Genomic DNA, 23,998 nt, shown 5'->3' with positions numbered 1-23,998 from the left:
GCACATATTTTATGTCGTTGACCTAGATAGAACAATTGTATATTTACAGTCGACGTATAAGCAGAAATATTTCATAATGAGAGAGTTGTTAAAATCCATACCATGACATTAGAAGATCCCCTGGACAAGAGGGCTGTTGTACAGAACAAGTAGATTTATGAATAGGGCTTCCGGTTTTATGGTATTTTTTAACATTTCCGTCTGTATTTATCCATATTTATTTTGTGGCCAGCTTGTTGGCATGTATCCATATTTATTTGTGTTGTGTGAACAGATGAGGTGATAACTTGTATATTTCCGCATTCATTTACCAGATAAATGTGCACACATACTTTGATGCCTGTCAGGATGTAGCACATTACACTGGCAAAAAATAATAAAATATTAAAACCACGTGAAAAAAAATACTATAAATGCACAAATACATGTTGAGACCTGCAGTAATTTAAGCAAAACTCCTTCCGTTTTGTAACTCCCCATGCTGCCAGTATGTAAAGCTATTGGCCTGAAAGCCATAATCTCAGGATAGAGAATCACGCAATAGAAGCCAAACTATCTGTACTTTTCCACTTCTAAAAATAAATACAGACCGGAAACACAATATTTTTTGTCTGTAAAAATCAGTAAAAACTAAGAACAGGGAGCCCTATTTATGAAGCATCCCGTCCATTGGTGAAGTAGATATTTAATACAATTCCACAGCCCTGGATGTAGATATTGCACTTGAGTCTTTTGGATTCTGGGTTGATCTGTGATAGAGAATTAAAAGGAAATGCAATGCAAGCTTTACAGACCTAAAACCCCTGATCCACAACAATCAGTTCTATAGGCTCAGGACATAAGCATCTGTGTGACTGCATCTCTTATAGCTGCTGCATATGTCCCCTCTTCTGTATGATATTCTGACCCATCCTCAAGATGTGGTTCTCCAGCATTGTCCCTGATTGCTTTGTGTTCACCACCATCTCATAACGTTTGTCATCTGGTAACATGCTCTACAGACAGCAGACAATCTGAGGGTAGGGGGAAGGTGGTGTAGAACATTTATATTTTGATGTATGGCTTTACTTGCTTGGTTGAAAGTATGAAATATATTAGGTGCCTATTTCTGATATAGATTTATTTTACTCTGTCTTTAAAATTAGAGGGAAATTGTCTCAAGTTTCAAGATGTCACCTAGAGGGTGACTGGCAGCTCTAGTGTCACACCTCTTTCTATTGCTGTGCTTATGTTTGGTTACCTTTACCGTAGCCCATTCATGCTGTTTCCTACAGCTTTTAATACTGCACCTTCACCTGTGGGTGGGTATCGCGCCCTGATGCTCTGCCACTTTCGCCAGCATGTGACGCCTCCACCATTACAGGTGCACTGTTACCTCGATCGGTTCTCCTGCAGCTTTACTTCATGAGCGAGTGTTGATATTCTAACCCTTACAGCTTTTCTCTCGCTCCACGCCCCTGTGATCAGTGCTGCTGAACTATTTTCTAAATCCATTCTTTGTACCTAAGGCACATGTCTCTTTTTACCTTGGACAGGTGCATATCGTGCCAATGCAGCCACCACTGTGGGAACACAGTCCTCCCCCCGGCGCAAAAGGTCCAAACGAAAGCACTCCAAGAAAAGCAAACGCTCTCGACAGCCAAAAGAGGAAAATATCCTACAGGTATGTGCCTTCATGTTGTGACTCCTGACCAGCAGTCATTAACAGTCAGCATGTGTGCGTCTGTTTCCTGTACCCAGGAGTCGTGGCTGCTGCCTGGAAGCAGCAGTGAGGTGGTGGGAGGTGAAGGGGGGGGGGAGGGGAGGTGGTAGGGGCGTGATGGGGGCGGGGTGGGGGATAATCACAAAAAAAAAACACTTACCTCCTGGCCGGCTGGCTGGCTAGCCGCCGCCGTCTCTCTTGCGTCCTCTTCGTGGCTTCTTGTAAAAAACAGGAAGCACCAGGGCTCCCGCGCTCCCCATCACAATGCTGCAATGCAGTATTGTGATTGGTCTGAGAGCCGTTACACGACGCTCAGCCAGGGGGTAAAGGGGTGGGCATGTTCTCCTTGCAAGCTGTAGTGCAGCCTGCATGGAGAAGGGGGAAAGTGCGCATGACTGGTTTGTACAGCCCGCGAGGGCCCGACCAAACAGTCATGTGCACTTAGGAGGGTTGTACCCTCCTCCCCTCCTCTTCAGCCCCACCTGCCCCCTCACGCAAACTGTCGTAGCAGGAGTAAAAAATAAAATGATAATAACATTAGTTATCATTTTATTTATTCCTTTCTTTTGCTCCTCCAATGCAATGGGGCAAAGCTTCTCCGCCTTAGCGGAGGAGCCGCCACTGGCACCCAGTGACGCCCCTTCATGTAAAGACCGATTTCTGTCCATAGTAAAAGGTGCACTTCTAATATGTAATGATGTCCCTTCCTTCCTGCACCCATGTTTGACCTCTCCTATCCCTTAGGAAGTGGCACCATCATCTTTCAGTGACCACTGAGTCATCCTATCCTGACTCTGGTGATGGTGCCCCTTCTCAAATTCATGAGTATCCTCTCCTGCTTACACTCATAGGTGGTCTATGGCAGCGGAGGGAGTGTTCATTCATAACAGAATGGAAAGATCACCTTTTAGTTTCAGATGGTCTTTTCTCTGAGGGTAGTGAATACTCAGACCACTCAGAGCCAAAATCCATAGGCTTGAATCCTGTATTATGGAGTAGGTGCTCATACCTTGATCTTAGCAAATAAAGCATGTATTTTCAAAAATATTACTTATTTGAAAAAAATCATTGTAACAAACTAACCAGCAAATCTTATGATCGGAGATTGAGATACCTGTGAAATTTAAATCCTTATCAATAGGAATTCATCCATATGCCACAGTGAATGATTCATATCTCAATTGTGATGGTTCTTTACATTCAAATAGTCAATATTATAGAAAATGATTTTCTTGCCTCCTAATCTGAACACTCATTTGGGGCAGCTGAACACTCACAAGGCCCCCACCACTCCTAGGACAGACTGGTGATATTAACACATTTGTATTCATTTTCAAGTGTCATTTTAAAATTACATATTATTTCAAACTGGATTGACCATTAAACTAATAATCATAGCCATAACTAAAATTAGTATGAGCCGGTAACCAAATATCGGCTCGTATTGCTAATGGATATCATTTCGACTTTAATGCTCTCTTCAAGTTTAGCTTACTGACGGTATCATCTAGAAAAAGAGTCATCAAATCCAATGAGTAAAGCCATTGTAGGCTACCAGAATGGAACTTAAATGAGTTGCTACTCTTAGCTGTGATTAGTTCTTAACAGATTAAATGTCCAATTGATTTTGCAGGATGAATAGCGAACACCCACCCTAACGGAAAATAATCTTGGTACCCAACTTGTTCCCAGACCAAAGTCTAATCGTATGAAGAGTAGACGTGTACTCCTGTAGAGACTGTTTTGTGTATTTTCCATTTAAAAACGAAACCATTTCATGATGGGAGCCATATGGGAGCCCCTTCCGTTATCAAAGGAGTAATTGTGGCTTGGTAAACCTTAGCTAGTGGTTACATGGTATGCATTAACATGGAACTGAACTGAGTGTAGTTTATTTGAAATTAAGTCTGTGCACCACAAAGATGTGCAGCGGCGCTCCGCGCTGAGACGGAGGAGCGTCGTCCCACTGCTTTGAAGCAGTGAAAAGAAAAAGAAAAAGATAAAAGAACACTAATATCATTATATATTTAGGGTTGCAGGTGCACTGCAGCCAGTTTAAGTTAGGGCAGGCCCGGGCTCCTGTGACGTTGAGGGAGGATAGTGATAGTGGTGGCTGCACCTTAAGTGCGCATGATGGTTTGGCCGGACATCTCAGGCCGGCCAAACTGCCATGCACACTATGCATGTTCTCGACAGGCTGTATTACACAGCCTGGGTGGAGGACATGCCCAGCCTCCTGGTCCTGCTGAAAGGCAGCGTTGTGATTGGTCATGGGAGTTTGGGAGCCTGGGTGCTTCCTGCAACGGAGGAGATGCGGTGGCTGGCGACGACGACCACCAGGTAGGTTTTTTCTTTTTCTTGTTTTCCCCATCTCCTCCCCCTCCTACCCCAACCGTTCCCTACCAGCCGCCACTGAGGATGTGTCAGATATTTTGCCAAGATATTTGTACGCACTAACGCTTTCTGGAGTACAGCCCTCCAAATACCATTGGCACCAAAATGTATGCCTCCCAAATATCATAATTTTGCTTTTGACAGTGTTCAGCTTTAGTATGTTACAGCTCTAATAGTAAGATAGTGCATCCAACATACAGTGGAGACCCTTAGGGGACCCATTACCAGCCACATATAGTATGCATCTTATATTGCACTGATATTCAAGAATTGAAGGGTTGGAGGAAATACACCCCTCTGTGATAGCAGAATAAGAAGAGCACTTAAATACATCTTAATAAAGTTGGTGGGTGCACACAGCCCCGTTTCACGCTGGCCTGTATGATAATCCTGGGTCAGTATTGGAGGGGGGGGGGGGGGGGGGGGGTTAGGTCCCAGTTTTTAAATATAAGTTCACCAAGATATTATATAGAGGCTCAGGAAAACCTAACATTATTACGTTACAACAAATCGTAGACCTATCAATGGCATCAAAACCTCCCAAAATCTCAACGCACCATATAGTGGATTATCCTAATGTTGATAGGAAAGCATTGTCATTAGACATTAAGAGATCCCCCGGTGCACAAAAGAATGGCCTTGACAGAACCCTAATTGCATTATTGGGAGAATATTATTGTCTTTAATCTTCCAACACTTTGTTTCAGTATTATTGTATCAAATATTTTAATTGGAGGGCACATTATAGAAACTAGCAGTAGTCGCTGGGATTTTCAGGGTTACCTCTTTTTAGGTCTCGGAACTGCGAACAGATTGCGAAGCAATCTGTCGTTCCGAGACTCTTTTGTAATCATTCTGGCTTTCGAGGAGTCAAGGGAGACAGACAAGCGAGGTGCACGCGCAACCTTGGAACTGGGATCAGGTCGCGCGCGCTTCCTGTCTCCCATGGCTCCTTGGAAGCAGACTCACACGCACGCACACACATACAGACCCCCCCCCCACCCCCCTCGCCGCACATACACACACTCACCCACACACACACACACATACAGAACATCCCCCCCTCGCCGCAGCGCATGCGCAAGCACACACAGAGACACCCCCCCCCCCCCTTCCTACCTCGTCTCGGCGTGTCTTTGCGCTCCATGGTGACGTTCGCCAAATGAGGGTGAGCACTGGACAGACTGTCTTGCACAAGGACGGGCAGGTGCACAGTCGTCAACAGGCCCCCAACAAGTCACCGAGCACCTAAGGAGGGGTACCCTCTTTCAACAGGACACACGGCTTGCCCCAGTCGCGTGCCGTCCCTGCCTCTCAGATTGCTTGCTAGTGCTAGCGCGCAGCCGCCGTTCACGGCTGCGCGCGCCCCCCGCAGCTGAAGCAGCAGGCCTAAGGTCGCCAGTACATAGGGAGAAGCGGGTTGCTTTGCTAATTGTGCCGGTGCTTTCTGGTGCTTAGCACCGGCACTTACCTATCAGAGCCGTGTCTACTGCATGTCACATTTATTCACATGCTATTTATTACCTCACTGACTGTTGCTGTTAGTGCGCCCTCTGTCGGCTCCCAGCCGCTACAGCATTGATGCCGCCCGAGACGATTACTAAGTACCGCTGGAGCGATGAAGAAATGCTCCCGCGGTGTCACTTAACCACCAGAATCAAACTGAGCTGAAAGAATGGGTGACTTAACTGCTGGCGAGCGGGAAAAGAAAGATGAACACTGACTCACTGCCTAATAGTATGGAGACCCGGGCAGTGGTTATGTGTGTCGTGGCTGTGACCTCGCATCCTCCTCTGGAAGGAAGTGAGGTCGGATATTCAAAAAGTTGCTGGACCCGACTCAAGTGAGTGGTGTGCTCTTCACGTCCTAGCATCCAGCAGCATTACCGGCAGCAGTAACGAAGCATTCTGGTGACAACCAACACGTCTGATTGCAAGTAGGTTCCATGCACACGTACACCACCACTGCCATGCACACACGCACACCACCACTGCCATGCACACACGCACACCACAACTGCCATGCACACACGGACACCACCACTGCCATGCACACACAGACACCACCACTGCCATGCACACACGCACACCACCACTGCCATGCACACACGCACACCACCACTGCCATGCACACACGCACACCACCACTGCCATGCACACACAGACACCACCACTGCCATGCACACACGCACACCACCACTGCCATGCACACACAGACACCACCAGCTGAGTGCAGAGTGCTGAGTAGTGAGTAGTGAGTTTCCAGAGTGCAGAGTAGTGAGTGCAGAGTAGTGAGTGCAGAGTAGTGAGTAGTGAGTGCAGAGTAGTGAGTGCACAGTAGTGAGTAGTGAGTTTCCAGAGTGCAGAGTAGTGAGTGCAGAGTAGTGAGTGCAGAGTAGTGAGTGCAGAGTAGTGAGTGCAGAGTAGTGAGTAGTGAGTGCAGAGTAGTGAGTGCACAGTAGTGAGTAGTGAGTGCAGAGTAGTGAGTAGTGAGTGCAGAGTAGTGAGTGCAGAGTAGTGAGTGCAGAGTAGTGAGTGCAGAGTAGTGAGTGCAGAGTAGTGAGTAGTGAGCGCAGAGTAGTGAGTGCACAGTAGTGAGTGCAGAGTAGTGAGTAGTGAGTGCAGAGTAGTGAGTAGTGAGTGCAGAGTAGTGAGTGCAGAGTAGTGAGTGCAGAGTAGTGAGTGCACAGTAGTGAGTAGTGAGTGCAGAGTAGTGAGTGCAGAGTAGTGAGTGCAGAGTAGTGAGTGCAGAGTAGTGAGTGCATAGTAGTGAGTAGTGAGTGCAGAGTAGTGAGTGCAGAGTAGTGAGTGCAGAGTAGTGAGTAGTGAGTGCAGAGTAGTGAGCAGTGAGTGCACAGTAGTGAGTGCAGAGTAGTGAGTGCACAGTAGTGAGTGCAGAGTAGTGAGTAATGAGTGCACAGTAGTGAGTGCAGAGTAGTGAGTGCAGAGTAGTGAGTGCACAGTAGTGAGTAGTGAGTGCAGAGTAGTGAGTGCAGAGTAGTGAGTGCAGAGTAGTGAGTAGTGAGTGCAGAGTAGTGAGTAGTGAGTGCACAGTAGTGAGTAGTGAGTGCACAGTAGTGAGTGCAGAGTAGTGAGTAGTGAGTGCACAGTAGTGAGTAGTGAGTGCACAGTAGTGAGTGCAGAGTAGTGAGTAGTGAGTGCAGAGTAGTGAGTAGTGAGTGCACAGTAGTGAGTGCAGAGTAGTGAGTGCAAAGTAGTGAGTGCAGAGTAGTGAGTGCAGAGTAGTGAGTAGTGAGTGCAGAGTAGTGAGTGCACAGTAGTGAGTGCAGAGTAGTGAGTGCAGAGTAGTGCGTAGTGAGTGCAGAGTAGTGAGTAGTGAGTGCAGAGTAGTGAGTACAGAGTAGTGAGTACAGAGTAGTGAGTACAGAGTAGTGAGTACAGAGTAGTGAGTAGTGAGTGCAGAGTAGTGAGTACAGAGTAGTGAGTAGTGAGTGCAGAGTAGTGAGTGCAGAGTAGTGAGTGCAGAGTAGTGAGTGCAGAGTAGTGAGTGCAGAGTAGTGAGTGGTGAGTGCAGAGTAGTGAGTAGTGAGTGCAGAGTAGTGAGTGCAGAGTAGTGAGTGCAGAGTAGTGAGTGCAGAGTAGTGAGTAGTGAGTGCACAGTAGTGAGTAGTGAGTGCACAGTAGTGAGTGCAGAGTAGTGAGTAGTGAGTGCAGAGTAGTGAGTGCATAGTAGTGAGTAGTGAGTGCAGAGTAGTGAGTGCAGAGTAGTGAGTGCAGAGTAGTGAGTGCAGAGTAGTGAGTGCAGAGTAGTGAGTAGTGAGTGCAGAGTAGTGAGTAGTGAGTGCACAGTAGTGAATGCAGAGTAGTGAGTGCACAGTAGTGAGTGCAGAGTAGTGAGTAATGAGTGCACAGTAGTGAGTGCAGAGTAGTGAGTGCACAGTAGTGAGTGCAGAGTAGTGAGTGCACAGTAGTGAGTAGTGAGTGCAGAGTAGTGAGTGCAGAGTAGTGAGTGCAGAGTAGTGAGTGCAGAGTAGTGAGTAGTGAGTGCAGAGTAGTGAGTGCACAGTAGTCAGTAGTGAGTGCAGAGTAGTGAGTAGTGAGTGCAGAGTAGTGAGTGCAGAGTAGTGAGTGCAGAGTAGTGAGTGCAGAGTAGTGAGTGCAGAGTAGTGAGTGCACAGTAATGAGTGCAGAGTAGTGAGTGCACAGTAGTGAGTAGTGAGTGCAGAGTAGTGAGTGCAGAGTAGTGAGTGCAGAGTAGTGAGTGCAGAGTAGTGAGTGCAGAGTAGTGAGTGCAGAGTAGTGAGTGCAGAGTAGTGAGTAGTGAGTGCAGAGTAGTGAGTGCACAGTAGTGAGTAGTGAGTGCAGAGTGCAGAGTAGTGAGTGCAGAGTAGTGAGTGCAGAGTAGTGAGTGCAGAGTAGTGAGTGCAGAGTAGTGAGTCCAGAGTAGTGAGTAGTGAGTCCAGAGTAGTGAGTCCAGAGTAGTGAGTGCAGAGTAGTGAGTGCAGAGTAGTGAGTGCACAGTAGTGAGTAGTGAGTGCAGACTAGTGAGTAGTGAGTGCAGACTAGTGAGTAGTGAGTGCAGAGTGCAGAGTAGTGAGTGCAGAGTAGTGAGTAGTGAGTGCAGAGTAGTGAGTAGTGAGTGCAGAGTAGTGAGTAGTGAGTGCAGAGTAGTGAGTAGTGAGTGCAGAGTAGTGAGTGCAGAGTAGTGAGTGCAGAGTAGTGAGTGCAGAGTAGTGAGTAGTGAGTGCAGAGTAGTGAGTGCAGAGTAGTGAGTAGTGAGTCCAGAGTAGTGAGTGCAGAGTAGTGAGTAGTGAGTGCAGAGTAGTGAGTAGTGAGTGCAGAGTAGTGAGTAGTGAGTGCAGAGTAGTGAGTGGTGAGTGCAGAGTAGTGAGTGCAGAGTAGTGAGTGGTGAGTGCAGAGTAGTGAGTGCAGAGTAGTGAGTGCAGAGTAGTGAGTAGTGAGTGCAGAGTAGTGAGTGCAGAGTAGTGAGTAGTGAGTGCAGAGTAGTGAGTGCAGAGTAGTGAGTAGTGAGTGCAGAGTAGTGAGTAGTGAGTGCAGACTAGTGAGTAGTGAGTGCAGACTAGTGAGTAGTGAGTGCAGAGTAGTGAGTGCAGAGTAGTGAGTAGTGAGTGCAGAGTAGTGAGTAGTGAGTGCAGAGTAGTGAGTAGTGAGTGCAGAGTAGTGAGTAGTGAGTGCAGAGTAGTGAGTGCAGAGTAGTGAGTGCAGAGTAGTGAGTGGTGAGTGCAGAGTAGTGAGTGCAGAGTAGTGAGTGCAGAGTAGTGAGTAGTGAGTGCAGAGTAGTGAGTGCAGAGTAGTGAGTAGTGAGTCCAGAGTAGTGAGTGCAGAGTAGTGAGTAGTGAGTGCAGAGTAGTGAGTAGTGAGTGCAGAGTAGTGAGTGGTGAGTGCAGAGTAGTGAGTGCAGAGTAGTGAGTGGTGAGTGCAGAGTAGTGAGTGCAGAGTAGTGAGTGCAGAGTAGTGAGTGCAGAGTAGTGAGTAGTGAGTGCAGAGTAGTGAGTGCAGAGTAGTGAGTAGTGAGTGCAGAGTAGTGAGTGCAGAGTAGTGAGTAGTGAGTGCAGAGTAGTGAGTAGTGAGTGCAGAGTAGTGAGTAGTGAGTGCAGAGTAGTGAGTAGTGAGTGCAGAGTAGTGAGTGCAGAGTAGTGAGTGCAGAGTAGTGAGTGCAGAGTAGTGAGTGCAGAGTAGTGAGTAGTGAGTGCAGAGTAGTGAGTGCAGAGTAGTGAGTGCAGAGTAGTGAGTAGTGAGTGCAGAGTAGTGAGTGCAGAGTAGTGAGTGCAGAGTAGTGAGTGCAGAGTAGTGAGTGCAGAGTAGTGAGTAGTGAGTCCAGAGTAGTGAGTGCAGAGTAGTGAGTAGTGAGTGCAGAGTAGTGAGTGCAGAGTAGTGAGTGCACAGTAGTGAGTGCACAGTAGTGAGTAGTGAGTGCAGAGTAGTGAGTGCAGAGTAGTGAGTGCAGAGTAGTGAGTGCAGAGTAGTGAGTGCAGAGTAGTGAGTGCAGAGTAGTGAGTGCAGAGTGCAGAGTAGTGAGTGCAGAGTAGTGAGTAGTGAGTGCAGAGTAGTGAGTGGTGAGTGCAGAGTAGTGAGTGCAGAGTAGTGAGTAGTGAGTGCAGAGTAGTGAGTGCAGAGTAGTGAGTTGTGAGTACAGAGTAGTGAGTAGTGAGTGCAGAGTAGTGAGTGGTGAGTGCAGAGTAGTGAGTGCAGAGTAGTGAGTAGTGAGTGCAGAGTAGTGAGTGCAGAGTAGTGAGTGCAGAGTAGTGAGTACAGAGTAGTGAGTACAGAGTAGTGAGTCCTGAGTCCAGAGTAGTGAGTCCTGAGTCCAGAGTAGTGAGTGCAGAGTAGTGAGTGCACAGTAGTGAGTAGTGAGTGCAGGCTAGTGAGTGCAGAGTAGTGAGTAGTGAGTGCAGAGTAGTGAGTGCAGAGTAGTGAGTGCAGTGAGTAGTGAGTGCACAGTAGTGAGTAGTGAGTGCACAGTAGTGAGTGCACAGTAGTGAGTAGTGAGTGCACAGTAGTGAGTGCACAGTAGTGAGTGCACAGTAGTGAGTGCACAGTAGTGAGTATAGAGTAGTGAGTAGTGAGTGCAGAGTAGTGAGTAGTGAGTGCAGAGTAGTGAGTAGTGAGTGCAGAGTAGTGAGTAGTGAGTGCAGAGTAGTGAGTAGTGAGTGCACAGTAGTGAGTGCACAGTAGTGAGTGCACAGTAGTGAGTAGTGAGTGCACAGTAGTGAGTGCACAGTAGTAAGTGCACAGTAGTCAGTGCACAGTAGTGAGTATAGAGTAGTGAGTAGTGAGTGCAGAGTAGTGAGTAGTGAGTGCAGAGTAGTGAGTGCAGAGTAGTGAGTGCAGAGCAGTGAGTGCAGAGCAGTGAGTGCAGAGCAGTGAGTGCAGAGCAGTGAGTGCGCAGGGTGAACAATTCCAATCCATACCACATAATTCCATTACACACCACATGCATACACTCCATAACACATGGCTAAAAGACATTGCCATTTACAATGCCATTAGCTCTAACTCAAATAAATCCGAGACCTATTGCATTTCCAATGCTTGTTTAAATATGGCAATATACACCACTTCTTTCCAATTTTCAGCTGATCTTTTGATCTCCAACTTCTAAAAAAAATATTGTAATCGAAGGATATGCAGTTTTCAACATTAAATCCCCACTCAACATTGTTTGCACTTGATTATATTTTTTTAGATCCGGCATTTATTTTATATGAAGCAAAGATGTCCCCATTAAAACACAACTTTTTTTACTCCAGCTATTAAATGATTTACTCAATTGCATACATACAGTAGAGTACCAAGTGTGCTGCTTTGTGTCATTATGTAAACATTTGGGAATTTTAGGATTATTTACAGTATTTTGCATCTGGTTAGTTAATGGATGATGCACACTTGATTCAGTGGATAATTTGGAATTGGCATGGAGTCCACAGCATGGTACTAAGAGCATTGCCTTTTTTGACTAATTCTTTAAAAAAAAAAATTGGTGATAATTTAGATAGCAAGTTCACAATCTCTTGTCGGCTGTCTGTTAGGGTATGTTTAGTAAAAAGCTTTGAAGTAAGTTATCAGTTTTCATCTGGCTAATAAGTTCAAAGTCCACACAATAGCTATAACATTTAACACTTAGGACTGTATAATCACTTTAAGATAAAGTTGAAGACCCAATGCCAGTAAGATCAGCCAGGTTTCTACTTTTGAATACGGCCATTTAGCTGCCTCAAATTGTCAACTTCAGAAAATGCCATTGAAAACCTCCCTCTCAGATCAGTAATAGCCTCACTAAAGATAGATGACTTTACAGTGTAGTAAGTAACTAAGTCATTTACTGATTCGTTATTATGCTGTAAAAGAGAAATGTTCACATTTCCCCTTACCACAAACATTTTTTGGTAATTTTTAAATCTAATTTTGCTGGCTTACACACTGACCTCTCAGACCAGCCCTTATTGGCACTCCCTAATTGTTCTATAGTCCAGTCCAACTGTGTGTCTATACAGAATGACAAGACATTTGCAAATCGGCGCTGCTTCTTCTACTACTCGTCTGCACTTGCACTCAGTAGGGAGAGTTCTACCCTACCTGCCGCAGTATCGACATCCCTTCTCCTAAGACACTGCTGCACAAATCTATGACAAGTTTGCTCCCTAGCTTGATCTAACCCTGGGTCACCGATGAATAGGCTCTGGTCGGTATTACTAATATTTTGCCCTCAGATGCCTCCTGAGGACAGCAGCTGCTGGGATGATGCCAAGATGCTAAACTAGAACATTTCAACAATGTTTTACAATATTTGGAGAACTTTTTGCTTTGCGTAAAACATCCCAGTATTAGAGTTGAAGAGGTATATACCCATGCTAGGCATTTTTTGGGAAAGGTGTACTTTCCCCAGATATTGAAGGACTGCAGTTATAATAGTATGTTAGTTGCCCCAGCATAGGCAAACCCTCTGCTTCCCTGTGGGTAAAGCTCACAGGCCAGCGCAGTCCGGGAAAGGGAGGAGTATCCCCGGCATTCAGATGGCACTACGCAAACACGCAATCTTCCTGAGTACACATTTCGCAAACAGCACTGTACTCAGGAAGATATCTAGAAATGTTGCTGTTACCTTATAAAGTTAAACATTTTCTCTTGAAAGATATGAGGTGCTCCTTGCAAATAAATTAGTGTGGGCCCCTATATACTCTTTTTGACCTGAGCCCCACAAAACCTCTGATGGACCTGACTATACTGTGATTCATATACATATTACCTAGTGCCAGATGTGCATTAGTTTTCAACACCAGCAAGATTCTTTTCTGATATTTGTAGGAACCCTCTTTCTATTGCCCACTTTTCCCATTCACTCTTGTTTGGTCTCAAATAACATGAGAATAAGCCTGGGTAAAGCACTTCCAAACTACTATGCCAATCATAACCCTTCTTTGTTGTTGTTCTTGTACTGTGTCAAAGTCAGGTGATGAAAAATAAGTCTCAGGCACCAAAAAGGAGTGCTGGTAATTGTCAGCCTTGGTATTGGGCAACTCTGTCAACTGGTAGCGCCAGCGAATGGGTAACATTGCCAATTGGCACCACTCGGCGAATGGGCTCCTAAGAAAAACTCTGAGCTTATGCACTTAACTTTTTTTTTTTAAATTTAAACCTAATCACGGTTTCAGATTTTAATATTAATTGGATATGTACGGTGAATAATAGATGTGCTGAAGAGATCAGTGTGCAATCACTAGTCACAAATTTTAATTGCCAGACAGTAGCTCAGAGGATTAATGCAACTGCTGCTGAGCACTGTTTGCAAACAGCAGTTCAAAGATTCATAGCTAAATTTGGTGCATCAGTGATCATGGTGCTTGTTGCAGAAATCCTTTGTAATCTCACAAAATTCTGGTACAATAGCTCAGTCGGCCACGTGTCCACTGTGAGCATCTGCGTGAAGCTTTATACGGAAATGGTAGAGTCTTTCCACACATGAAATCAATCTAGTGTTCTTCGAAGTTTTATGATGGGGCCACCATTTAGTTGGGTAGTAATTAATATGTAGCCACTGAGGCATGTATGGAAAACTGACATTGTCACTGGAAACAGCTTTCAGTGCTTTGGCCTTTGTGTTCCTTGCTCTGAAAGTAAGAAGAGTCAATATAGAGGTGCATGGTGACAAAATGATCAAGGGAGCAGCCGGGTATGGCTGGCGAAGCCTTGACCCTAGAGTCACTCTTGACTCAGTAGAAGAGATGCCCATGGGCTGCCACTAGCGAACTTATTGCTCAAATGAATATTTTTACAATTGTGCAAAAGCCTTTCACAATGAATCCCAGACCTTGTAAGTCAACATTAACATTGTAACTGCTCGGTTCTATGTACTTTGCTTTTCCATGACCTCTCCTTGGACGCCCACATTGTCCCCCTCCTTCAGCCACTCACATTCTTGCCCTCAGTTGCACTTAGAATGCACGTGCAAAGAAAGATATGCATTTCAGCCACAAATTGAAGGAAGTAGACTACAAACTTGTAAATTAAGTGCAACGAATACACCTGCAAAATAAGATTTTCTGAGTGAAGTCCTCCATGAGAAAAACATCCTGTTGAGAATTAGGCCCACTGCTCTAACATGGAATGTGATTTGGAACAAGCAGGTCGTTGTGTTGCTTTGTTGCATCCTTTCTAATACAAGCATTGGCAAAGCCAAGACCTAAAAAATGAAACAAATTCTACAAAATTGAAAGGATACTTTGCATTAAATGTAAGAACATATGTTTCCAACTGTATAGAGGGAAACGTTTTAAAGGCTGTACTCTACAAGACAGTTTGAGGTCGTTGTCGGGGCGAACTCTCTTGGCCTTGGGCAGCTTTCGTATTAAAACAAGCAAATATGTGGATGTTATACAAGGACACTGCAATAATGACTCCGCACGAGATGTAAACAGCACATGCAGGCAATCACACGTGGTAAATAAATAAAATACACTTCTTGCCAAAGACATATTTGTAAATAGCAGTTTATAAAAAAATGACATCTTGTGCAGTAAAAGCCTGGAGTTTTGATTAGAAAATGGCGTTTGTTGGAGCGCAGTCGCCAGACTTCTTTTTGTGGTGATGATGGCTACTCTCGGGGGCGTGGCTTGGGCGCCGATGGCGATGGTCGCCTGAGAGCTCGGCTCCGGGACTAAGCCCGAGATTATCCTGAAAATCGGAGGCTGCGGGGCACCCCAGACCCCGCATTCGGCTGAGCGAGGCGACGACACCCTGCCGGGGGCCTTGGTGGAGTTTGGACGAGGGTTGCTCCGAAGAAATGCCGAAGTTTGCAGAGTTGCGGAGTGCGACCCAACATGGCGCCCGGACTCTTTTGTCCCCTTGATCGAAACTACTGAGTTGAAGAGGTGTCGCGGGTGTCGACTGGCGCCCGGCTTCACCATCCTCGGTTGTTCTAGACATTGGACATTCACAGGATTGGACCTTTTGCATCGGGTTCATACTTGGTTGGACGGCCGGACGGGTGCCCGCGCACTGGAGGGCACCGGGTGCGGGTGCCCTCTGATCCAGGCGGTGGACCACATCGCGACTCCGCAACTAGCTACGATTTTCTGGCCAGTCCAACTACATGGGAGGCGCGACACTCTGGCGCCACAGATCAACCGAGGGAGTTGGTGGCCCTCACCCCGGAGCTATAGTGGGTGAACGGGTCTGCCCGACCCGGCGACGGTTGTCTCCGCCCCCTCATCGGTGCCCTCGGACGCCGTGGCGGTGGCGTGAGCCGAAGCGGCGGAGTCTCCACAGGCTCTGGAGAAGGAGATCGCCCATACCCGACGTGAGAACGAACACCTGGGAAGGTCGTGATCGACACCTGTACACGGAGACGCCTACTCCGGGACCCTCACGGAGAGCCCCTGGCAGCATGGGGAAACCTAAGGGAGCCAAGGGATCCAACCACACCACCTCGGACTCTGAAGCCCAGGACAAGGAAGAGCATGGGGACCCGAAAAGATCTGGTAGCGCACCACTGCAGCAACAGTTCGACCGTGTACTGGAGGCGATAGAGGCTACGCGGTCGGCCCTCCAACAGGACATTGCTCAGGTGGCGACGGGCCTGGGCCTCCTTAGGGCGGACCATGGCAAACTCTCAGACCGGGTCAAGGAGGTGGAGGGCACGGTGAAAACTTTGGAACCGGCGCAGAGAACCTTGGCTGCGACGATAAAGGACGCCTTATCCCGAATCGAGACCCTCGAACGGAGGGCGGAGGATGCGGAAGGCCGCAACAGGAGGAATAACATCCGAGTGGTGGGCCTGCCGGAAAAAATCGAGGATGGCGATATGGTGCGATACTTGGAGACCTGGCTCCGAGACACGGTGGTCCCGGAGGGTCTGTCCTCCTTCTACACTCTAGAACGGGCCCACAGAGTCCCAGCACGGCCCCTACAGCAGGGACGTACCCCGAGGCCGGTGGTGGCGCGGTTGCTACATTTTCGGGACAGGGACTTGATCCTCAATGCCGCCAGGCACAATGGCCCGTTCCACGTTGCGAACAGTCAGGTGAACATCTTCCCTGACTACACCTACGAGACGCAGCGCAAGCGGTTCTCCTTCCTAGCGGTTAAGCGCGAACTCAGGAGTGAGGGCATTCAATATTCACTCCTATATCCTGCAAAGCTCCGCGTCATTGTCGACGACAAAACCCAGTTCTTCGACACCCCGGAGGAGGTCTGTGACTGGCTCGAACTGTACCGGACAGGGAAAGATGGTTTTGGCTCCTCGACCCAACAGGCGGATGAGCCGGAACAACGGAGGCGATCCAAGAGGGTCAGGAATCGCCGCGGCCGCACCGGAGGGCCCTCGACTGCGGAGACATCATCGGAACGGAGGGGAGTGTTGGAAGTTCTGTCGGAACTGTCGGGAGCAAGAGACGAAGCCATCGAGGAGGAAGAAAACCCGGGTGCTCAGGGGGCACCATCGGACTCGGAGGATTCAGTGGCAGACAGTACCCATACACCGGTGATCACACCGAAATCGGTGGAGGACCTTCTGGATGGACAAGGGTAACGGGGTATGCTGCCTTGTTTTGGGTGGGGGCCCGGCAGGGGGGAGGCGGTTGCCGTCCTTTATTGCTGACAATGAAGGAGAGAGGGTTGGGGGGCCTCTGCTCTTGCCCCGGAAGGTTTTGACACTGGGGGGGGCTTGCTATAGTCCTGGTAGCCTGGGCGACGAGGGCCCGCTGCCTCCGCCCAGCCCGCACCTGGCCCATAAGGCCTTCCTACGGTGGCGACCGTAGGACTAGTGGGGGTTCTGGGGTTGATATACGTCGAGGTTTGGATGGGATCTAGATGGTGCAGTTTGGGTCCTGTTCTGGGGTGGTTGGGGGGGGGCTTTGTTGGTTTTTGGGTGGTTTGGTTTTGGTTGGGGAAAATGGCCGCCATCAGCGCTGGGAGGATTGATGTTTCTTCTTTGTGGGGACCCGAACGGGGAGACTGTTCAAGAACACTCTGGGACAATGGCTGATGTTGCTAACTTGAAATGTGTTACTTGGAACGTGAGGGGGCTTCACACTATGTCCAGGCGTCACAAGGTCCATGCTTATTTAGTGCGTAGGGGAGTGCAAATGGCGCTGCTGCAGGAAACGTATCTGAACAAGGCGGAAGGGGCGGCGCTTCAGCGTAGATGGCGAGGGCAGGTCTTTTCCACGGCGTACTCTGCTTATGCCAGGGGGGCGCTAATATGGATCAGGGCAGGGGTCCCCTTCCAGGTCACGAGGACAGTGTTGGACCCAGAGGGGCGTTTCGTGGCCATCTCAGGCACTCTAGGAGGGAGGGACCTGAACGTTTGCTGTGTGTACGCTCCTAATGTAGACCAGACTGCCTTCCTTTCCAGGTTATCGGGCTCGTTGGCCCACTTTTTCGCCGGGCCCCTCCTGCTGGGGGGAGACTTTAACTCCGTAGTGGATGTGGACTTGGACCGCTCGCATCCCCCGCTCCCCGATTCCCCGGTCCGTCGCACGGCTAAGGGTCGTCAAGATTGGCAGACCCGCTGGGGTTTGACGGACGTTTGGAGGGCGCATCACCCCGCGTCTAGGGATTATTCATACTTCTCGAGCCTCCATGAGCTGCATGTCAGGCTAGATGGCTTTCTTGGTTCGCCCGAACTAGTTTCGGCAGCGGTCCGTTCAGAGTACTTATCGAGGACCATCTCGGACCATAACCCCCTCCTGCTGGACATTCGCTGGTTCCCTGGGACGCCGGCGGTACCCACCTGGAAGATGCGCCCCGAGATCCTCGAGGACAGTGTCTTCAAGGCGAACCTAGGGGAGAGAATCTCGGATTATTTTGCGTCCAACGGCGGTTCCGCGAGTACTAGGGCGTTCGAATGGGACGCCTTTAAGGTAGTGGTGAGGGGCTACTGTATCTCTAAGAAGGTGGGCATGAGGCGTGTTATCCTGGCTGATTTAGACACAGCGGACCGGGCACTCCGCGAGCTTGAAGTTAGCCGCCCCGGACACCCGGAATTGCAAACACAAACGGTAGAGGCGAGGGAGAGGGTAGCGGTGGAGGTCGAGCGGCTCCGCTGTTTTGATTATAAGGCCTATACGGTCCGGTCTATTGCGGAGGGAGACAGGTCGAGTGCGTTGCTGGCGTGGTTGGCCAACCCCACGCGCCAGTCCCAGACGACGACAAATATGCGTAGGGCAGATGGGACCGAGGTATGCACCCAACCGGAGATTCTTAGTTGCTTCCGGCATTACTACGAAAGTTTATACCGCAGTCGCTCCGCACGTGACCCAGACCGGCTTGATAACTATCTTCGCCCACTGGAACTCCGCACAGTAGGACAGGAAGTAGCGGAAACCCTGGGCTCTGATATCAACTTGGGGGAGATCCGCAGGGCCATCAAACGGATGGCGAGGAACAAGACCCCGGGCCTAGATGGCCTTCCGGTGGAGTTCTATGCAGCTTACGCTGACCTCTTGGCCCCTCGGTTACTGGTGGTCTACAGGGAGGCGAAGAGGTTGGGTCGACTCCCTGGCTCGATGTGTGAAGCGTTGGTGGTTCCTCTCCTCAAACCGGGCCGAGACTCATCTGACCCGGGGTCCTACCGTCCCCTATCAATGCTGACGGTAGACTACAAAATATTGAGCAGCATCTTGGCCTCGAGGCTGCTGGGACATATGAGTTCCCTAGTACATGAGGACCAGGCCGGCTTCATCCCACGGCGGAATACGACTATGAACATCCGAAGGTTGTTCCGATTGCTTGGGGAACCACTTGTGGATGCCCCGTCCCCGGTAGTCTTGTTGGTGGACCTGGAGAAGGCTTTTGATAGCCTAGAGTGGGACTACCTATGCACGGTGTTACGGAGATTCGGCCTCGGGGAGGGATTTGTCAAATGGACTGCGGTCCTCTATGCTTCCGCTTCGGCCAGGGTTAGATCGGGCCCTTTGATTTCATCGCGATATCCGGTGGAGCGTGGCACGCGTCAGGGGTGCTCCTTATCCCCGCTTCTTTTTGCACTAGCGGTGGAGCCACTGGCGATGCACCTTCGCTCGGGAGCCCACTATACGGGCTTATGGACGGCAGCGGGCCCGCATTATGTTTCGCTATATGCGGACGACCTGTTGCTCTTCCTGGAGGACCCGGTCGACGCTTTGCGGGGAGCGGAATTGGCGCTAACGGAGTTCGGAGTGGTTTCAGGCCTCCGAGTGAATTGGTCTAAGACCTGTCTCTTTCCGATGCGCAGGGGTACCCCCGCCCCTGCGCTAAGTAGGGAGATCAGATGGGAGCCCGTCTGCTTTAAATACCTTGGGGTATTTGTCTACCACGACCAACCCGACCTCCTAGATGGGAACATTGCCCGTTGTATTCGAGCACTTCGAGGTTGCATGGACTTTTGGGCCACGCTGCCGCTCTCAGTGGCGGGACGTATCGCCCTGCTCAAAATGGTGGCGCTCCCCCGGCTATTGTATTACTTCCGAACTTTGCCGATCTGGGTCCCACCGGCCACGTTTCGTCGCTTACGTTCTATGGTGGTCGGGTTCCTCTGGGGAACGGGCCGGCGGCGGGTGGCCCTCAATACCCTGATGAGGCCGAAGGACGAGGGGGGGCTTGCTGTGCCGGACTTCGAGAAGTACTATCTGGCGGCGCAACTCCAGACCTTCGCCCAGGAGATAGCCAGGGAATTCAGAGGCCCGGAAGACGGTAGAGGGACGGGTATGGCCAGGCACGTCCTCTCCTTTATCGCGCTGCGACAACGCTTGGTCCTACGGGACTTGTCGATGGAGGAGCGGACTATCCGACTATGTTGGAATCGGGCTCACGCCAGAGGCCGCCTACGGACGCCATATGCGCCTGAAATACCGTTGGGGATGCTGACGGCCCTCCCCCACGGAGGGGATTGGTCACGATTGGCGGACTGGGAGGATTCCGGTTTACAGCTCGTCGGGGATCTGTACGAGGACGGAGCGCTCCTGTCCTTTCAGGATCTCATTGACCGCTTTGGGATCCCCCGGGGCGACTTTCTGCTGCACTCGGCCATTGTGCGAGCGATCCAGGCGCACTGGCAGAACGGGCTGGAGGAACCCCATTTGTCTCAGGTGTGCCAGTACGTGATGATGTCGGCGGGCACGGTGAAGGCGGTCACTTGCCTCTACGGCAGGTTGATTACCGAGGGGTTGGTTCCTCTCACCACATTGAAGTCCCGCTGGGAAGAGGACATTGGTAGGGAGATCCCGGAGACGACCTGGGCCCAATTGGTGAGACGTGCCTGGAAGGGTACACGTAGCGCCCGTTTCCAACTGGTCCACTATTATGTTCTCCATAGAGCGTACCTGACCCCGGTAAAGATCAGGCGTTATTTTGCCACGGCTTCAGCGGAATGTCCTAGGTGCCCGGCTCAGGAGGCGGACCTCCTACACATGTTATGGGCCTGTCCGGGACTGACGTCCTACTGGCAGGAGGTAGCGACGACTCTGGAGGAGGTGACAGGGAGGCACTTATCATTCGATGTGGCGGTAGGGCTCTTGCACTGGTTCCCCCACACCCCCCGGAATAAAATCTCCAGTAAATTTATCGACCTGGGGCTCCTACTTGCTAAGCGAGAGGTGACCAGGAACTGGAAGGCACGAGCTGGTCCGGCAGGTAGCAGATGGCACAGTGAGCTTTTGAAATGGGCGGCGGGTGAGAGCGCGCTGAGATACCAGCTGGCTTGGAGGCAGGGTAATGAGAAGGCGCAGGAGGCCGCGTTGGAGTGGGAAACGCTGGTGCAGGCCCTCAGGGATTATTGTGCCCCCAGCGACTCCGAAAGTGAAGAAGCGACTCGCCCCGAGTCCCGATGAACGTCAGCATTGACAGTACTATTACCTTCCCCGTGGGTCAAGTAGTGGATCCTATGTTGATAAGCTCCCTGGCGCTGATGGGGGGGAGGGGGGGTTTCACAGTTAAACGGGTATTTCGAGGGGGGGGTTTATTTTGGGGGTTTTGGGTTTGTTTAGAAAAGCAGATGACGGACAGTGTGTTATCCGGACCAGCTCCAGCATTCTACTGACCCCTGTTGCATTTCGCCGCCCAACCCTAGGGTTATGGGCTGGTTGGCTGTGTACAGACTTTACGGAGGGGGGTCGGTGGGCTTTATTCTGTATATGTTGCTTATGATACAATGCTGGTCGCTACTGTATTGATTTACTGATTCCTGCAATAAAAATATATTTAAAAAAAAAAAAAAAAAATGATGGCTACTCTCTATCGTGAGCCTGGAATGGGAATGAATTGGGATAGGGAACAGAACTCCAGGAGGAAGGAGGAGGCTGGCTAAGGGAAGTGGCCAGGGAGACTATGGCTTTTGGTGTAGCTACTGCTTTCGGGCCAGCTCCACATTTCTTCGCTGCTAGAGCTCTAACGCCAACCGAAGCCCGAGGCTGAGGGCAGTGGCTGGCCGGGTGCACAGAGTTGCTGATCGGCCACAGCCGGTCCTTAGAAAGGAAGAATGCAGAGAAGGTAAAAAAGCACTATGACCAGCTTTTTTTATTATGGTAGGTGGGGGAGCCAACACGAAAATGGGCATGAGGAGTAACATGGAAATTGGGGGGAGGTAAGAAGCAAACATGACGCTGGTAGGGAGGAAGGGAGAAGACGAACAGGGCAGAGCCAACTACAAAAGATGTACTCTGTAGAGAGCGTCAAGCAAAACAAAAAAAAGCTCCTAAAACTGCAAGCAGTGCAAGGACACAAGTACTTGGGCCTTACTCCCAGAGAGTGTCACAGGCAAGAAGAGGGAAGTGCCGACTCAGAGGTGACCAACAGGATGCAAGCGATTGAGATGGACGATGAAACCAACTAATGGTAAGTAATCGGCAACCTCCAAACCCATTAACCATAAACAAAATGTCTCGAAGACATATGCGCTTTCTAGCCGAGACCTAAAAACAATATTTTTTAAATTATGGTTTTCTCAAGATTGGTTTAATCAAACTGGTAAAAGAAAAGTTTGTCAAAAAAGATTTGACAAAAAAAATAGCTAGAACCACTTTCTTAAGTATGAATTTCGTCCGAAACTCTTGCCACTGTTTTTCTAGACTAGGGCCATTATGCTTCTTCTGTCATTCCGACTGTTGATGAGTATGGCTGCACAGGTGATCATATCCAGGAGTCAGAAGTCCTTTCCTTTCCTTCTCTAGCCGAAGTGTCACAAACCCCATGACATAACTTGTGAAAATAAATGCAAGCACTCATGTTTTCCAAACAGATCCAATAAACGTAGATCAGTTCTAGAAACCATTATGTTATGAAAAATGCCTCATGGGATACCAGAGGTCTTGTGATTATGAGGTTGAGGCTCTCCTTAATGTTTTCCTTATGGTAGAGGAACCGTTACTTTACAAAGAGGCTGACCTGAATTTCCAAGTCGCACAGGTAAGCGCAGTGAGACGGTGAGGTGGGACGAGGTGGGGTAGTGGAATTCGACATATGACGGGATAGTGAGAAGTAAATAAAATCACTTAACTTGCGCTCGCTGCATCGCCGACTTGGCAATGCATCGAACGCAAGGTAAGTGGTTTTATTTATTTACTTCTCACCATCCCGTCGTATTTCAAATTCCACTACCCACATCCCACCCCACCCCGCCACGCCTCACTGCCTCACCTCATTTACCTGTGCGAGCCGCCACCGCATCTCTTTGCCCACTGTACAAGTTCACTTCCCATACCTTTATTAAAAAATAAAATTTGAAATTATGTGCAAGTTTACAAAACAATTTTCTTAATTTATTTCACAAAGAAAGAAAGAAAGTTGACTTTACTGCATTGGATATTTTGAAGCATTTGCACCAAGTTCATCATGTTTTTTTCAAAATAGCTTTATTTACAATCAAATAGTTTTTAAAGTTAACATTTAAAAAATATATAGTTTCAGTTTTCCTAATTATATTTAGATTTTAAAGTAAGAACTTTAGTAGGCATGCAAAATACTGCTTTTTGAACCGAAGTATCTTAGAAATGGCAGAATCAGCCAAAACCAACTACCTTTAGGCATATCATCTCCATTGGACAAAATGTCTGTGGGCGGTGGTTTTGATTGGTTCAACCATTTTGTGTTCTCTTTACACAAAAAAGTAAAATGTGTGTCAGCGTTAAACCTCTTTCTTAGTAGATACATTCCCATGAAGATTCTCACCTTTGACAACTCCTCATGTTCAGCCCACACAGGTGAGGTTTCACTTTGAATGGTGGAAAGGTGGAAGGTTTACTCCATTAAAACGAGGATTTAACATTTAATCCACAATAGCTGTTTAACAATCCTGCTGCATTTCTTCTGATGAATGTTTCCTAATGTGATGTACGTCTGGTTGCTCTCTCTTCCCAAAATATAAACATTTCTCCAGGACCCTACTGTCCCCGGCACCCCCCCCACTCGGTATCAAAATGAGTGTGCTAAAAGAATACCTTGTTCCAAAAAAAGTTACATTTATGAGTAGAAAAACGATGCTTGGAAAAGGCAAATTTTAAATTAATAATTAGGCTATACTCCTTGTTTAAGAGCTGTGTACTTATTTTTACTGGGACCATGATAAGCATCATCTAGTTCAGGTGTCATCTAGCATGAGGGGTTTGAGGTAACCACAGATTTCGATGGTGCCAGCCATGGGTTATTTCATTGTCTATATTAATGGGGCTACTAGCACCTTTGTGCACAAGATTGTATCATACAACGCATTTAACTACTTCTTCTCAAGTGTTACTAGCAGCCTGGACTCCTATTTAAAACATAGGAAAAGCACCAGCACCAACTCATTTCCAGCCTATCCTACAGGGGTAGGCTATCCCAGCCTCCGCATTTTCCCAAACAACTATCACAAAGTGAATATATGTTTCTGGTCAAAGCAAGTAGACCAGCCGCTTGCCTTTCTGACCCTGGTCCACCACAAATCTCCAAGAACATTCTTTTGACTACCTCC

The 23,998-nt window shown here is 48.7% G+C and overlaps 1 protein-coding gene across 4 annotated transcripts in view; it reads left to right on the top strand.

Annotated features, from left to right (window-relative positions):
- The window catches only part of C7H20orf96 (chromosome 7 C20orf96 homolog), an 87,290-nt gene that overhangs the window by 23,140 nt on the left and 40,152 nt on the right, over positions 1 to 23,998 (top strand). For all 4 annotated transcript variants that reach the window (XM_086932711.1, XM_086932710.1, XM_086932712.1 and 1 more), the window contains exon 4: positions 1,536 to 1,663. In XM_086932711.1, the coding sequence (XP_086788837.1) occupies positions 1,536 to 1,663 (128 nt within the window). The remainder of the gene's footprint in view (positions 1 to 1,535; positions 1,664 to 23,998) is intronic.

This window comes from Lissotriton vulgaris, chromosome 7 (genome assembly GCF_964263255.1).
Source record: "Lissotriton vulgaris chromosome 7, aLisVul1.2, whole genome shotgun sequence".
In the NCBI taxonomy this organism is placed as follows: Eukaryota; Metazoa; Chordata; class Amphibia; order Caudata; family Salamandridae; genus Lissotriton; species Lissotriton vulgaris.
This window is presented reverse-complemented; position numbering and strand designations above follow the sequence as displayed.